The sequence below is a fragment of the Crocodylus porosus genome, unplaced genomic scaffold, assembly GCF_001723895.1.
Source record: "Crocodylus porosus isolate Cpor-Errol unplaced genomic scaffold, CroPor_comp1, whole genome shotgun sequence".
NCBI classification, from domain to species: domain Eukaryota; kingdom Metazoa; phylum Chordata; order Crocodylia; family Crocodylidae; genus Crocodylus; species Crocodylus porosus.
In genome coordinates this window covers 88,077,820-88,094,823 of record NW_017728943.1, presented here as the reverse complement: position 1 = coordinate 88,094,823, position 17,004 = coordinate 88,077,820, and the positions used below count along the sequence as shown (strand labels likewise).

The 17,004-nt window shown below is 43.7% G+C and overlaps 1 protein-coding gene across 2 annotated transcripts in view; it reads left to right on the top strand.

Moving 5' to 3' along the window:
* The first annotated feature begins 2,185 nt into the window (after positions 1–2,185).
* SLC30A6 (solute carrier family 30 member 6) overlaps positions 2,186–17,004 on the top strand; it is a 31,692-nt gene continuing 16,873 nt past the window's right edge. Inside the window, exons 1-4 of one of the 2 annotated variants that reach the window (XM_019549746.1) lie at positions 2,186–2,304; positions 7,926–8,012; positions 9,617–9,701; positions 10,885–10,927. In XM_019549746.1, coding sequence (XP_019405291.1) covers positions 2,302–2,304; positions 7,926–8,012; positions 9,617–9,701; positions 10,885–10,927 — 218 coding nt within the window. In that variant the 5' untranslated portion in view covers positions 2,186–2,301. Of the gene's footprint in view, positions 2,305–7,925; positions 8,013–9,615; positions 9,702–10,884; positions 10,928–17,004 lie in introns of those variants that run through there. The other variant, XM_019549747.1, reaches the window with a different exon arrangement.

Genomic DNA, 17,004 nt, shown 5'->3' with positions numbered 1-17,004 from the left:
CTGGGTCCTCAGAAGTATGGATAGCCTTGTCTAGCCTTCACTAGATGTTCTGCTGTTTCATTAGGTTTCAGCTGTTAGGAAATGGTAAAGTAACTCTCAGGTCTTCCTTTCATATATGAACTTAAAACTCAGTAGGCAGTGTATGTAGCCTTTTGTCAGTAGGAGACTTGAACTTCACCAAACTGGCTTCCATAGAGTGTTATTCCTGGCTATTTCCACCTCTACCCCATATATTTAATGTTTCCCCTAGCATTGCAGGTAATATATTTTCAAAAAAGGGATTAGAAAACTGGAAATTCCAAGGGCTCTGCAGTGGGGCAGTCCAGTTGGTCCCCTCTTATCACCCTTCAGTAACATCCAATCATATCTTCCCTCTAATTCAGTTGGTTAGTGCCAAACTAATTTGAGCTAGTAACAAGGCCTACATGCCAATGTTGATAAAGCTGGAACATAAGCTGCCTGTGAAAGTGAGCTCACACCTAGCTGATAGTGCAGACACAGAATGCAAAAGAACAGTTCAAATAATAATGAAGCTATACAAAAACTTAAGCAATGGCTAAATAAGGGTGAATATAAAGGAAAAGTTCAAATAATGCTATAATTCACCGTTCCAGCAGGTACAACTAAAGCTAAATGTGACAAGCTATCCTAACCCCCAGGACAGGCTGAATTGCTGGCTTCAACCTCCCCTACCTTACCTGGTGTAACCTGCCACATGCTGAAGGGCATGGCATAGGCATTCCCAGGGACAAGTAGCAGGGATGCAAGGTGTGCCACTGCTACTTGTCCCTGGGGATCCAAACCTCTGTGCTAATGTGGATGCAGCCCTAGAGAATAAAGACTCCTGTACCCAAAGGATAGTCATCAAAGGCAGCTTAGTCAGGAAGGACATATTTTCCTTTTCCCCCTAACTCGATCTCTTGTTGTGACAGAGACCTATACAGATGAGGTAGTAGAATTACTTGAGGCAAAGAAATTGTACCCAAGTGTAAAGTGAGTGTCCCTGGGACCACCTCTTGTAACCCATCTGGTTAATCTCATTCTAGTGTAGACTAGAGCATTAGCCTGTCCCTTAAGTGTGTCCTGGTGCCTGCATCTTGCTGGGAACAGTAGCACAAGGTGAGAAATACATTTACATAAACAATTATGATGGGGCGGGGGGGGAGGGAGACTCTCTCCTCAGCCTTGTGCACAAGTGCCCCATCAGCTGCCCTCTTTCCTGCTGCCACTGTTAGCTGTTCTTCAAGCCCATCCTCCAGTGGGGGCTGGACTCCTTAAAAGTCAGCTTTCTGCTCTGGTTGTGTCCTGTTGACCCTTGAATGGAAGCCTTGGCTGTCGTGTTCGTAGTTCCAATGTCAAGAACCTGCCTGATGTTTCTCAGTGGCATGGATCAGCTGTCTGCAGCTAGCTGGGCAAGATGGAGCCAGGATCAATCCTGGCAGAAGGCGGTGGATTTCCTTTCACCTTTCCCCTTCCAGCACAACCCTGAAACTACCCACGGCTTTTGAAAGGTGCAGACTCTGCTTGAGGTCTTAACATAGTTGGAGGGGGGGCACAAATATTGTGGTGTGCCTCCCCTGCTGTAGGTTCAGGTGCTTCATCTGTGTTGCTTCAGGCCTGATGGTCACCCTACATGGAGGTTAGAGCTGCCTTTCTGAATCTGTGGGTTATGACCCAAAGGTGCGTCCCAAGAATATCTGAAAGGGTTGGGAAGAAACTTGAAAAATGGGTTCTCTTTTAGAGGAGATAAATTTGGGAAACCCTGGTTTCCCTTTGAAGGTTGCTTAGGGCCCCCTCGGCCCCACCCACTGGGGGCGGGAGTGAGGGGCGCTGGCCAGGACTGAGTCCTGGCACAACAAAGGTGCAGCTCCTAGGCCACAGGACGGAGTGTTTTAAACTGCGGACACGGGCTCATGTCACAGACGCTGCTGCGGGTGACCCAGCAGCCTGCACCCAATCCCGCCAGCCCAGAGTTCCCCAGGGCCCGCAGAAGAGCCGGAACTAGAGCGCCCGGGCCCCGGCGGCACGCAAACCGCCAATCCCAGCACACCAGCCCCTGCGCATGTACCTTGATACTTCCCCCCCCGCGTGCACCTCGGCCCCCCCGCCACATCAAGCCATGCAGGGAGCTGTGAGACGTTTTGGCGTCACTTCCGGTTCCCGGCCAACCCAGAGCCCCAAGCGCAAGTCGCGCGCCGGCCCTTTGCTGTCGCTGGGGTGGCCTCTCCATGGTAACGGAGGGGCCCGCCTTTTCCGGCCCCGCATGGCGTCGCCACTTCCGGCGCCGGGCGCGGGACAAACATGGTGAGTTCCCGCCGGCAGCGGCGGGGGGAGGGGCTGGTGCCCGGGAAGGCTCGGGAAGCTGGTGGCGGGGCCTGTCCCGGGCCGGGGGCGGGGCCAGGCTCGCGTGTGGACCTCTCTCCCCCCCCCGATGACGTGGCCGGGGGAGCGGGGCAGGCGGTGGGCCCTGGGCCTGTGGAGCGGCTCCGGCCCACAGACCCGCCCCGCGCCCGTTGCCCAGCCGCAGAGCGAAAACGGTGTGCAGTCTGACTCGCTGATAGGTCAGAGCCGGTTTGTTGCCGGCTGTAGTTCTGATTAACTCCTCGCTGCGTCTTCGTTTAATTCAAAGCCTGAATTAAACGTTAACGTAAGGCCGGGGGTGCCAGTAAACCTGTCGTCAGGACTGCAGGGACTTTTACTGTATTCTCTAAATGGGTTTATAATCCCTTGATTGGAAAATAGGGCTGTTTGGGAAGGGATTATGGGGTACAGTTGCCGGGGCTGGTGCTCCTAGCTGGTCACGGGCTGTGCCCATGGGGGTGGCAAGGCACTGGGGGTTTGGGCCTTTCCTACCTCCTATGTGGGTCCTTTGGAAATTTCAGCCACAGCCTGTTAAAAACATATGTGTGCGCGCCTGTCTCTGTGCATCTGTACATGCATGTCCTCTTTGCAGCTCTGCTCCAGCCTTTGGTAAGGAAGCACAGACCAGCCTTCTATGTCTGGAGTCTCCCAAAGCTTGCTAATCAACTGCAAAAGAAGCCTGTTAACTGGGCAGGGTGCCCCACTTGATTGGAGGGGGGAGCAGAGATTGTGACTGAAGGAGTCCAGCCAGGCAGAAGTGTTTGGGTGAGGGATGACCACTCTGGTATCCTCAGTAGAGGGTGTGGAAATGAGCTACCACTGAAGCCTTGCTTGGGGGTGCAGTAGCTTGACCCTCTTCTTCCTTTCCTGTGTCAGTCCCCCCAAAGCTACAGCTGCTTCAGTAGCTTGTAGGTGTTCCTGGTATGGCAGCTGTTCACAGTGTTGCTCCTTCAGCTGTGTCTTTAGCTTCTTTTAAAATATTCAAGCTCTGTCAGTGTCTTGCTCGGCTGCCAGAGCTTTCCTGCAGATTGCAAATGAGGAGGGGAATGGTTACTCTTCAAATGTATGTCTGAGGAGGTGCCGCTGTGGGTGTGCACGTGCTTTGTGCATGTGGGATCTTGAAAGCTGTAGTCACTGGTGCTCAGCTTTTGAATGAAATTCAGTGATAAATCAAGGACTTTTATTAGGGCTGACAAAAAATTAGAAAATAAATTGCAGTTAATTGCGAGATTAAAAAATGGTTGCAATTAAATGTAATTTTGATTGCAGTTAAACAGTAGTCAGCACCATTCTACCCAACAGCCTAGAGCCTGCATGCCCTGTGGCTCCTCCCCTACCACCACCAGCAGCACAGAGCCCCAGCCCTGACCCTGCTCTGGGCTCATGCCAGCTGGAGCAGACCAGCTGGAACCTGTGTAAACAGCCTGGACCCTGGCCCACCCTGTGTCCACTCCAGGCTCACACACCCATGCTCAGCAGCAGTGTTGGTAGCCAGGCAGAAGCTGGTGCTGGAGGTAGGGAGCAGCCCCTTACCACTGCTAGGCCAGCCCTTTTTGCTGCAACCACCTGGAGGCCACACCCAGGCTGCCTCGTGGCTCCTGTGCATTGTCACTGCTGTCCTGCTGGGTGGCAGTGACAGAGAGGAGCCATGGGTCAACCTGGGATTGGGCAACTGCAGCAAGAAGGGCCTGGCAGCGGTGAGGGGGGATGGCCAATTTTTCCTTTTGCAGAGCAGCAGCTTCTGCCCAGAAGCAGCAGCAGCCTCTGCTTGGTATGGGCAGGAGGTTGAGAACAGATGTGGGATGGGATGGGGTCAGGCCTGCACATGCAGGTTCTGCTGGTCCGCTCTGCTGGGCTGAGTCTGGAGAGGGCATGGGACAGGCCATATTTTGCCCACCCCTGCTCAAAATGGATGTGTACAATTAATGCTTGTTACAAAAATTAACACATTAATTTATTTTGTGTTAATGGCCTATGTTAACTGCAGTTAACTGACAGTCTATATCAGTTTTTCAGCAATTGCAGCATTTTACTCCACTACTTTAGCTTCAAAACTGTCAAGCTTCAAACTGTACCTGTTTTGTAAGCAGCATTTCTCAACCCATGGGCCACGGCCCAAAAGTGGGTTGCAAGAGTGTATGAAAGGGTTGCAAACAAACTCTAAAAATGGATCAACAAACTTCAAAAATGGATTCTCCTTGAAAGGAGAGAAATGTGGGAACCCATGGCCTTTCCCTTGCAGGCTGATAGAACTCCAGCCTGTGAGAGGCTACTTGGGACTATGCCCCTCACACATTGGGGAGTGGGGGGCAGTGGGTTGGGAGTAACAGACACTGGGTTGGTACTGGCTGTTGATGTTTACAAATGGGTCCTGGTACAAAAAAGTTTGAAAACCACTGACTCCTTTTACCTACAGATAGCCACAGCTACTAGTTTTTGTTTGTGTGCGTGTGGGGGAGGGCTTCTCTGTAAGAGCTGAGTACCACATTGTTGCTTGTTATATTTCTTCTCAACCAGGATGGGGAAATCTAGGAATACTTTCCTGAAGTTGTTATCCCTTCTTGAATTGTTTTAGGGAGGAGCCTGGTTCTAATCAAATTGACCTGTAAACCTGGAATAATGGGCATCAACTTCCAAGATGGGACTGGTGTTCAAGTCCTAGGCAGGCTAATGCTGTAGCTGTTTGCTAAACAACACCGAAGATCAGTACTGTCAGCCAGTGACCTGAGCCCATCAATACTGCCTTGAAACTGGCTGGTAACTTTTGCCCAAGATGGGCAAGATCAGAATACAAGACTGGTCCTGACTCTTGTCACTGAATAAAGGAAAAATTTGCCCACTTGCTTTTCTTCTGAGTGTATGATCCTAATCTTGCCAACTCCAGGTGGGGGCAAATGGTGCTGGCTTAGCTTTCTTTTTGAACTGAGCCTGAATAATTAACCTTAGTTCTTATGCCAAACCCTGCTGTTGACCGCTGACTGTTGCACTGGCACAAGCATCAATACTAGTGATAGAAACATGAATGGTACCAGCCAGTCTGTTGTTAGTGATCACAGCAATGTTTCAGCATTCCTATCACTATGTTCAGGGATACATACCTCTGTTCTCATGAAACTGAAGTTGTCCTAATCATAGCAGCACATAGTTTTTCCTCTCCATCCTTCCACCTGGGAAATTTCTCTCCTACAGATCACGAATGCTTGTTTCAGAGCATGTGAAACATGGTCATAGACTTGGTCAGTCCTATGAGAACCAGGTTTATCCCCACAGTGATACATCTTAGCCCTTTTGGAACAAACTGGTGGTTTGTCTCTAAAGCATGCAAGAGATGATCTTTCAAGAAGGTCATGCTCTGCCCCCTCATCACTTATCAGTTCTCTCTTGGCAGGCAGGAAGAACAGGAACAGCTTGCATAGGAGGAAAAGCATGTTTTGTGCCTCATACCATTATTTTTTTCCTAGAGATCTGTTATCATTTTCTCCTGTTGAAACAGGTTCCTCAGCTCCTGTATCAGCCATATGACTGTAAAGCCTTCCAAAAATAGCTTCCTTGTAAAGCCCACGCCCTCTGTTGAAGACTGATACAAACTTCTTGATCCACTGCATTATGCCATTCTTGCCAGAAATGCATTACCAATTCATAGGAGCATATTAGAATCTGAGAAGCTTTATGGGAGTTGCCAGTGACACTGTCTCCACCTGCTGAAAGAGTGGCAAAATAGTGGCAAAGTACTTCAAAAGGTGTTTGAAGAAGTTTTGTACTGTCCCAGAATGAGGGGTTTTGGTAGCCTTTGTACTCAGTAAGAACACAAAGTAATTCAAGAACTTTCCTACAGAGACCCAAAGAAGTTGATCTTGTTTCAAGTAAGACTTATTTGTCCCACCATTTTATCTGTGAATTGCAAATTGTCATGTTTGCAAAATTGAGTTGTCTGACTTAGAAAGTTTATGGCCATTATATCAAATAGATGAGTCCATGAACTCCAAGCTTTTGTAGCAGATCCTCCTTACAAAGTGTTTCCCAGAGACCACATTTTGGTGCTAGGACCAAATTTATTTTCAGTTGTCAGTTTTCCATATGAATCTAACTTTTCATTGCCTCATTTTCTCTCTCAAATCCTGTACCTGTTCAGGCTAAAAGAAACTCCAAATCATGGGTATTTTTAAAGTTTTTTGCACGCTACCTTGATAAGAAAAAGCTCCTTCTCTGGGGATATAAACAGACAATAATTAAATGGATTACCAATGTATTTTTATCTGCAGTCACACAGTAGATGGATCCCTCCTGTTGGGTGTGTCTACATATCACCCTACATTGCCATAGCGATTGTGTGTATACACATGATCACCAACCGTGTTTCTGCAGTGCTGGGGTGGGCAATATAGCAGATCTGGCCGGCAAGTGGTGGTTGCCACAGCAACTCATGCTGCTGCCGCTCACCCCACCAACATTTCTGGCAACCTGGGGTAGCCCTGTAAGCAAGAAAACAAGGAGCCCTGCTCCAGGTATGCTCTCTGGTCCTGTGGAGCTGGGCAAGTTTGACACCCCTCATCTAAGCAGGTTAGCATCACTAATCCTTATTGATTTCAGTGAGTAATAGGTGGTTTTGAAAATCCCAATTGGTCCCTGCATGCATCTTTAAGTGCCTACAGATTTTGGAAATCCAGCCTAGCGTGATGAGAAACTATCCGTATAATCATTGTGTGCAGTTAATAATAAATCCATATTAAATGCAAAACTTCTTGATGAGGAAAAGTTGTCTCTCTAACATATTGGAAGTGGTTTTATATAATAAAAACAATACAAAATGCTACTTTTGAACATTTTTTAATGAACTTGTATTCCAGTTTCCATACAAGTGCTGCTTGACACACATACCAAGTAAAAATATACTGTAAATCAAAAATGAAAATGATTCACCGCTTTCTTACATAATGCAAATGTAAAAATTTAAAATTGGAATAAAAGTTTAGTAAGTAACTGTGGTTTGATGTAGTGTATGCTCTTGTTAGCAAGAAATTAATATAAAATTTAGTGTAAATGTTGTACTTGGCTGCATGTATGTATATATATGTGTGTGTATGTTTTAATGCTTTTCTACCCAATGAGAAGTTCATTCTTCAGGAAAATAATTAAAATGTACAAACCTAAATTAAAATTAATTATTTAAATAAACATTTCTTGCTTGTTGATTTAAATTATTACAGTGGGAATTTTAAGTTGGATTTAGATCAATCCACCCTATTGAGGAAGAGTAGGGAAAGGTTTTAGAGACAAGTTAGACAAGCACTTGCAGTTTGATGTTGTTACTGCTTGCTCTGTTGCAAATCATGGGATCTCCCAAAGCCTATTTGGAATTTATCTACTGCACTGTTTGCTTCCCTTTGCTGAGTAATATTTAAAATAATAGTTCTTGTACGTGTTTATTGGCATATTCATTTAATCGCACACATTTCTTTCCAAAAAGTTCCTGAGAGAAATGTAAGTAAAAAAAATAATAAAATTTTTAAGTTTTGAACAAGAAAAACACTAATTTTTTTTGTGTTTTTTTTTTTTTCCTAAAGGGGACAATACATCTATTTCGCAAATCACAGAGATCAGTAGTTGGCAAATTAACACAGGAATTTAGATTGGTAGCAGCTGATAGAAGGGTAAGTTAATTTAGTTTTTGTTAACTGTATTTTAAAAAAAGTAGTTGTAATTATATGCAAGTGACAAATATATTCTTAACTTTCCCCCATAATGTTGAGTTTGTCCTGTCCTGACAAAGCTGTCTTTAGGACATTTTGATTTTTAATTGTTCTGGAATATTCATGTGTTGTGCATTTGTCACAAAGTGCATCTTACAGTAATCACAGAACTGGAAAAATGGACAAAGATATTTTGGAATAGACGAAGCACAGATTGAATTTTATTGGTGGGCTCAACACTAATATCCAACCTAATGCTTTATGCAACTGTTAACTGCAGTTGCATTGTTTTTTGTTGAGTTTGTTGAAAATTTTGTTGAACTTTTATAGTATTTATTACCATCAATTCTGCGGCTTCGTAGATAAGAAAACAAATATGTCTTAATCAAGTAGCTTTATAATACTGTTATAACGCAAGTGGGAGTTACAAGTTCTGTCCAACTCCCATTCGTTTCCGATAGAACTGAATCAAGACCTATGTCCTCAGAAACAAAAAATGGACAGCAATGATCATGGTACATGTAATGCCTTAATTAAGGGTTTAAGATAAGTTTCCAACTTAGTAAAAAGAAATTAATATTGCCTTTGCGAAACTATCATATATATATGTACCAGCCTGGGCAGAAAATCTACCTGCTCTTTGCTTTGAGTGATTATACTTAAAAATATATTTGATTTGCCATCAAAAATAATTACTTTCTCATGGTGAATGGATGAGTAGAATTTATCAAGGCTGCCTTAAACACTTTAAAACAGATGTTGGCAGTGTTTTTGGGTAAAGTGCCAGAAACACCCACAACCTTGATTTGTAAGATGTTGGTGTGCCAGGGGCAGACAGCAAGGGAGTCATGAGGGGCTAGATCCTTGTTGTGGCAGTGGAGCTCTGGCCCCCTCTCTGCCATCTGTCCCAAGGTTCATGTGCCCACCACAGTGCCCAGGCTGTTCATAGCAGGTGGCAGGGAGGCTGCAAAGCAGCTGCACTGGAGTCTGTGGAGCCCTGGCATGGCTTGTTGCTGGCAGATGTATACATATCTTGAGATGAATGGGAGGGAAGGGGTCGAGACTGCACTGCTGCAACAAGGATTGGGCCCCTCAAGGCTCCCCCACCATCTCCCCCAAGGGCTGGTGTGCCAAGCAAAATACCATCATGTGCCGCACTCTGGTACGTGTGCCAGGTGTTGCCTGCCCCTTTTTTAAATTGTAACTCTTACATTCCTTGCTTAGATAAAATTCCCTTGTGAAGTGTGGAATTTTGGCTATGTGAAGGGTACTAGGTTGGGCTCTGTCTAAAGTTGTTCAATAACTGCTGAAGACTTCATATCTCTTCTCCTTATAAACATGCACAAATCCTCTTAATAGTCTCAGAGAATTGTCCCTCAAATTCTATATAAAGCAGTATGACTTGTTGCGAGAACAGTGGATTGAAAATAAAGTGCTATTTTGCTGTGAACAGTAGCTGTAAAATTAGCTTTGTTTTTATTTAATGTTCATCTCTGGTTCTACTAGAACAGTAGTGACTTTACAAGTTAAAATGTGGTTAATGGTGTAATTCTTCTAATTTACAGTCCTGGAAGATCTTGTTGTTTGGTGCAATAAACTTAATATGTACTGGTTTTCTGCTTATGTGGTGCAGCTCTACTAACAGTATAGGTATGTAGCTGTTCTTGCATCTAAATAATTGTTGACTCTCTTACTGTGTTTAACTTTACACTTCTAGCATAATAGACAAGCAGGGCCCAGTGTATACTAGTATTATTTGGCTGTGCAAATGGCTTCACAATTTATCCCTTTTGAGATTTTACATAATGTGTTTAGGGTAAAACTCCTCTTTTGTAGGTTTTAGAATTTGCATGTCACTGTTAGCATCTTAAACTTCCCAATTTTTGCTAGCACTTCTGATGTGTCTGACAGTCCTTTCAAGCTTCACTCATACAGGATTTTAGGTCTTTGGACCATCCTTTGAACTTTTTACTTTCATAAATAACCTATGGAGGTAAAGCTTTAAATTGAAGTCAGTTAGCAGGACTTATTGGGTTTCTTCAAATTCAAGAAAAAGTTGTCCTTACAGCATGCTTCCCTTACAGTACACAAAAGGTTTCCCATCTGTTTGCATTGCCGAGGGACTGCGTTGGTTACATCTTTAACATGTGGTGTCTTACCACAACTGGAAAAACAAAACAAAAAAAAAAGTCCAAGTGTTCAAATGATGAGCAAAATTTTGCTTCAATTCCTGCTGTAGTTGAACCGGTTCCACCCACCTCTTATTGTAACACAAATATATAAAGGTGCTGTTACTGTTAGGGTAGAACCTTAACTGTGAAATGTCTCTTTCCATGTTTCAATTTTCCTAACTTCATTAATAGCTGCTCAACAATATGCTAAATATCTTTTACTGGACCAATTGTATGTTTGGGATAAACTGAGACAAGTTTTCAAATGCAATTGATACTTCATTAGGTCTAACCTTGTCTTGGTATATCCCAGTCATGCAGTTGGTCCAATATAAGATATCATCCACAAAAATCCTTATCTCCTTACATGTTTCCTGGACCATCATGGTTACATCATCACCCCAACACTACTAAATATCTTAGTATTTTATGTAGACCTGGTCTTACTTTAATCAACTGGTCTATAATTTTTCTTTCATAACATTCAAAATGTACCATATTTTTTATACTGTTACAGGGCTGTGTTTTAGCAGAAGGATCTTGTTCAGGTAGCAAATGATAGGGAGCTGTCATAGAGAAGCAGTTTTTGAAAGCAAAAGCACATGTATTTTTTCTGCTATTACTTATGGTGAAGTATTTAATACTAAATTTTGTTTTTACAGCATTAACTGCATATACGTACCTGACAATCTTTGATCTTTTCAGGTAGGACTTTTTTCACATGATCTGATGATATATCAATGCTTGCAAAGAATCTTCTTTATAACTAAGTTTGAAAGTAAGAAAAATAGTAAATAAACAGTGAACAAAGACCTACCAACTACATGATTTTTTAGTTATTTTTTTCATACACATGTAAGACTATGCCAAATAAAATAATTTTATTTAAGAGTAAAACAACAAATACTGTAGCTGTGATCTGAATAATTAACAAATGAACTATAGTTAGATTTCTGTATACAGCTGCCTGATACTGCTGTAACTCAGTAAATTGACAACAGAACTCTTACTGTGTGTCAAACTAGTATCTTTTAATCTAGTGGTGCTCAAACTGTGACTTGCAAACTGAGTCATCCAGCCTGTGGGGTTCCCCACAGGTCTGGAAATTTGGTGGGAAGAGAGCAGTGGCAGTGTTAATTGCCGCAGCTCTGCAAGCCCTGTGGCATTTAATGCTGCCACTGTGCTCCTGCCACTACATTTTTGGATCAAGCTGATATACAGGGGTTGGCCTGCAGTCCCTGATACAGCACTTCAAGGTTCTTTGGCATTAGAGCACCTCACTAATGCCACAGCTATTAGTACCAAAATGTATTTGGTTTAACTGTAAGTGGAAAAACCTGGTTTAGTTTTACTTATGGTTTAAAAATGCACCAAGAGCCAGATCCTATTCCATTTACTAGGCATCTAAACACAACCTACTCTGCCTTGCTTAAGTCCCTGAACAGCTGCTAATAAGTCTACCCTTGTACTTCTTAGCATGGAGTTTCAAAAGCAATGAGATGGAAGAAAAACCAGTCACCTTTTGGGTTAACTTGTGTGTGTGTAGTCATACTTAAATACCTATGTACCATTTGTGTGCTCAGTATGTGGAATAGGGTCTTTGACTTCAGTGAGATTGCTGGTTTAAATAAAATTTAATGTCTATTTATTGATTCTGGTGTTTTTGAAACTTTCCAAATAATTCCAAGTTTTATTAGTCTTCAGCCATCACCAGCACATCACTATGTTCTATAAAAACAATGATGATTTTTTTTTCTCTAAATGGACTCAACTGCAATATAGTATGGATTGTGAGGAAATGAGCTAGAACAGTGGTCACCAACCAGTGAATCTCAATCCACTGGTAAATCTTGGAGCCTCTTGTGGTAGATCTCAGAGCCTCTTGGAGTTGATCTGAGGCTGGGGTGGGGGGCTGAGTGCCCATGTGTATGCACACGTGTGCCCCAGCCCAGCAGGTCAGTCTGTGGGGGAGGGTTGGGGGCTAGACTGAGGCCCCCGTGGTTGAGGGACAGTGCCACAGAGGCAGGAACAGGGGTAAGTTGAGTGGGGCCCTGGCTGGGTGGGACTTACCTACTGGGGAGGTGCACCCCCAAATAAATTTTTCTCTCTGCCTCAGCGTACTCCCCACCCCTTCCAGGAGGGAGGGGGTAGAAGCATTGCAGATGTAGTTTGCAGCTCCCCAATCCTGGTGTAACCCCCCACCAGCTCAAAACTGAGTCAGGAAGAGGAGTGGGAGTGGGGATGTAGGTGAAGCTCCCAGCTGGTTGCCTCAGCACAGTTGCAGGGAAGGCTCCTGCAGGGACAGCGCCCCACCTTTCCTCCTCGCCTTTCCCCCACTACCTTCCAGTTGCTGATGTGCTGCCAAAGCCACCTGGCTCATGTTAGACCAGAGCCAGGTAATCCAGCCTGCAGGTTATTAAAGGTTGCTGACCACTGTTACAGGATGTGGTACCATCTAGATTCTTTGTTGAATATCTGGTAAAGTGAGGAAGACTATGAATTTTGTTAGAACAATTCTGTTCACCTTTTCTTTAATTTTACCATTTAATTATAAGTAGCTTTTGGTACTTTTTCATGTGTGACTCCCGTAAAGATTTGTTGTTCATAGCTTTTATGAGGAAGCATAACTAGAGCAGGTTGTTGCTTTCAAAAATAGATTCCTCTGGTTTGCAGACAGTATTGAAAGGTATTTTTCACTTTATAACAGATTGGAGATATTAGCATGCAGGATTTTGATGCATGTACATGAATATGCCAGTATTGTAGATGGGATGGGGAGAGAAGCAATAAGGGGCTGACTTAACCAGTGTTATGTACTAGGCAAGTTAAAGTTTCAACTTTGGAGAATGTGTTTGCTAGGAAATTTGTGACTTGGCCAATTTTAAGTTGCAGCAAGGAAAATAGTCTGGTTTAATCATTAAGAGGCCCATATATATCATACAGGTTATCTGAATGCCAGCAAAACATCTCTAAATATAAACACACAAAGGAAAAGGCAACTGAGAGATGAATATCTTGATGGGTGAAGAGCCAAGTGAGGGGGGCTGGGTGAGTGACCTTTTATTAAACCAACTGTATAGTTGGGAGAATGGTTAGACAAGCTTTCAGGCTCACACTACGCTTCTTCAGGTTTGAGGGGAAAGCAGATACAGCTTGAGCTAAGTAGCAGATAAAACAAAAGCATATGCATTACTCTATATGTAAATGAAAAGAGTTTCCTTAAGGCAGAGTAAAGATGCACCTTATAGACTAACTGAATCAGAGATACATCTCTGCCTTGCCTTCCATGCCCTGGACTAGCCTGGGAGGGGCCTGGAGCAGCTGGACTAAAGGGAAACCTTTATCCCAAATTGGAACAAAAGGGAGCTTACTTTGTCAGGCAGGACCTTGGAATAAAGAAAGAGCACATCTGTGTCTTCTCAAGAGAACCACCTTATTGGAAAGCTAAACATTAAGAAGCGTTCAGATCAGGCAAAGGAAATACAAAAATGTACTCACACCTGGGAGGATGGATGTAGGTTGGACCTCAAGATCTCTGGGTTCTTCTTAATTGTTCTGTTCCCCCAACAACTCAGGTACATTATTCCCTTCTGATCCTCCCCAGGTTTACAATCATACAGTCATTAATGGCATGTATCTATGTACAGTTTGGTTGGGTATATGTTTGTTGGGTATGTGGGGGTTGATTATGAAGGACCACCCCCAGCTAAGTGAAGAATTTATTATAAGTTTAATTAGAAGGGCTTTCAGAAGTTCTCATTGTGGTTTTGGCTCTTGACAGTGATAGTGGGTTTTGTTAACTTTGCTCTTGACTATTTCATATGCTAGTGGGCTTCAGTTACTTTGTTTGTGTTACTATGCATGGAAACAGAAGTCACCTTTTGCTGCTGTTGTACCACCTTACAGATTTTTATGGTGGTACAAAGCAACAGGAAATAGACATCCATACTTTTTGTATGGGAATATGGGCTGAAGCTGCCTACACTCTTCTGCCACCTCAGGCAGGTGCTTCTGGGGCTTGGGGCCTGGTCCTATGCACTCCAGGAATTCCTGTGCAGGACTTAGACTCTAAAGCAAGCCCAGGAGCACCTTCCTGGCTTTCCCTGCTTCCAGAGACGTGCCCTGGATATTGCTGAGGGCATGTCTTTGGAAGTGGGGAATATTAGGGGTGTGCAAAATGGGCCGTATTCGATTCCTTGCTACAACTTAAAATTGGCTAAGGCACAAATTTCCTAGGCAGATGTGTGTTCCAAAGTTGCAACTTTAACTTGCCTAGTACATAGCACTGGTTAAGTCGGCTCCTTATTGCTTCTCTACCCATCCCATCTACAATGCTGGCATATTCATGTATATGCATCAAAATCAAAATTCGGCTCAAATTGGGGACAGTGATTTGATTAGTTGATTCAGATAACTGATCCTGATTTGATTCAGCCAAATCCAAATCTGAAGATTTGATACTGATTCAGAGAATTGGCGATTCGGCCATAAACATAGCTTTAAATGTTTTTTCTACATATCTCTAGGTACTGGGCGTGGCTCATTAATGCTACAATGCTGGAGTGGATGGAGCATCCCACAGGAACATGGCGGGGGCCCCACATGCTCGGCGGTGAACCTGGAAGTAGACTGGAAGTACTTCCAGTTCACTAACGGGTCCACCAGAGAGCATGTGGGGTGACCCCCCCTACAACCTCCCCGTGCCCCCCTGACTCAGTGATCAGCTGCAGGGGGATCCTAGGTGCCCCCTCAGACCCAGGAGGCACCAGTCACTGAGCCAGGGGGGTGGGTGCTGGGGGAGGTCCCCAGCATGCTCCCTGGTGGACCCAGAAGTGGACTGGAAGTGCTTCTGGTCCACTTCCAGGTCTGCTGCCAACCACATGGGGGAGCCCCCTGCACTCCTGTGGGACACTGCATCTGTCCCACCATCTCCACATTCTCAAGCTGCCTGGTACCTTGAGCTATATAGAAAAAACATTTTCAGCGATTCAGACAGACAGAGTTTAATCTTTCTGAATCTCTCCAAATCAATTCGGAGGGTTCCGATTCGATTTGGAGAGATTAAAGGGTCTCCTGGTTTGATTTGGATTTGGAGATTTGGCCACCAAACGGGGCTGAATTGAATCAGAGACTGAAGCTTCGCACAGCCCTAGGGAATATGTCCTGTTGTCCCACAGGATGAATGGGTAAGATGTGTTTTGCCCATTGAAGCAGATCAGCTGTGGCAGGACAGATCCTGGTACAGGTGATCAACTTCATGTGGCAATGTCTGTTTCTAGCCTATAGTCAAACATTTCATCCGTACTTTCCTGTTTAAATCAGCAAAAACATGGACTCTGACCTTGTAAGCCTTTCTTTTACACGTTTGCAGCAACATCATACAGTTACTATCTTCAGATAATGGAAGACGTAGGCAAGAGAGAGACACTTATGTCTAACGTGTTCCTTAAATAGCCTAAATCCTCTACCAGTTCCCCAGGGTGGGACTCCTTGGTATAGGAAGCGAGCAGGGAGTAGTGCCCTTATGTTCCATTCTCCTCCCAGACCAGATCAGGAGGGAGCATACTGGTGTTTGTTTTTGCAAGAGAGTTTGTCTCAGTGGGGAGATCTTCCAGGTGTGAACCTGGAAGACCTTTCTCCTGGAGGGGATGTTTCCCCTGGTAGAGGTTGAGTGCACATTTGTAGTTTCTGCTGGGAGAACGGTGATTCTCCTGGTAGAAACATAATGCCTGTATGCAGCCCATGTCTAGTTTCACCTGCATAGTTTGGAAGTCTTAAAAATCGGGAATACATTGTAGTCTCAGACCAAGAAGGAAAAAAAACAACTTTTGGGCTATTTTAATATTTTGTAAAAAATCAGCATGTACTACAACGCATCAAGCATAAGACAACTGATTTTGAAGAAAACCTAATCTTTGAAAAGTAATATATTTGCAAATAGCTCTTAAAATGCACAGTTTTAGGGACCCAGTAACATAAAATGCCCTGAAATATTGATTTATCAAGTGCGATGGGAATGTAGTAGACTTGAACATTTTTCCAACTTGATCACAGAACTCTTTAGAGAATATTGACCTGTCAAGAATAAGCAATGCTCAGTTTTGTTGCAAAAAACCTTTCTTTTTCAACTTCTGACCTTCTGGGTTGTTTATAATAAATTAAAATGTTACTGGAAAAATTTATTTTAGTGTGTTGGATATGAACAGTCAGTCACTTCAGCTTGTTTTTCTTCTGTATGCTGTGAACAAAGAGCAACGATAAACAGCTTGGATCAAACTGGGAGGGTATCTCAAGTTGCTTTAGGGAAAAGTTCTGCATCCAGTTTTATTTGATGTTTTAATGATCTGGAGGAAAGAAAAAGTGGTAAACAGTATGTTGCATGAACATTTACAGATGGTATTACTTTGGTGTGCATTCCAGTGCAAACAGAATCCAAAGGGATCTGCAGAGAGAAATAAGTACAGGAAATAAGTTTCATCCTTGAAAAATTCAACCTAATACATCAGGGAGAAAATAATTTGAATCACATATATTCAGTCCAAGTGAGAAATCCAGTTGGTTCTTGATATTTTCTGTAAGCTTTGAGTAAGATGCAGCCAAAACCACAACTGAAATTCACAGCCAAAAATGCAAGTTTGATTTTGGTTATGTACTTGGAGCCATCACAGTGTCTGTCTACTCTGGTGCCCAGCCTGCTGCACACAAACTAGGAAAGCCCAACTGTTCTGATTCACTTTTCAGACACTTCAAAAATTAATTTGGTTTCCACCTGAGAATCACAA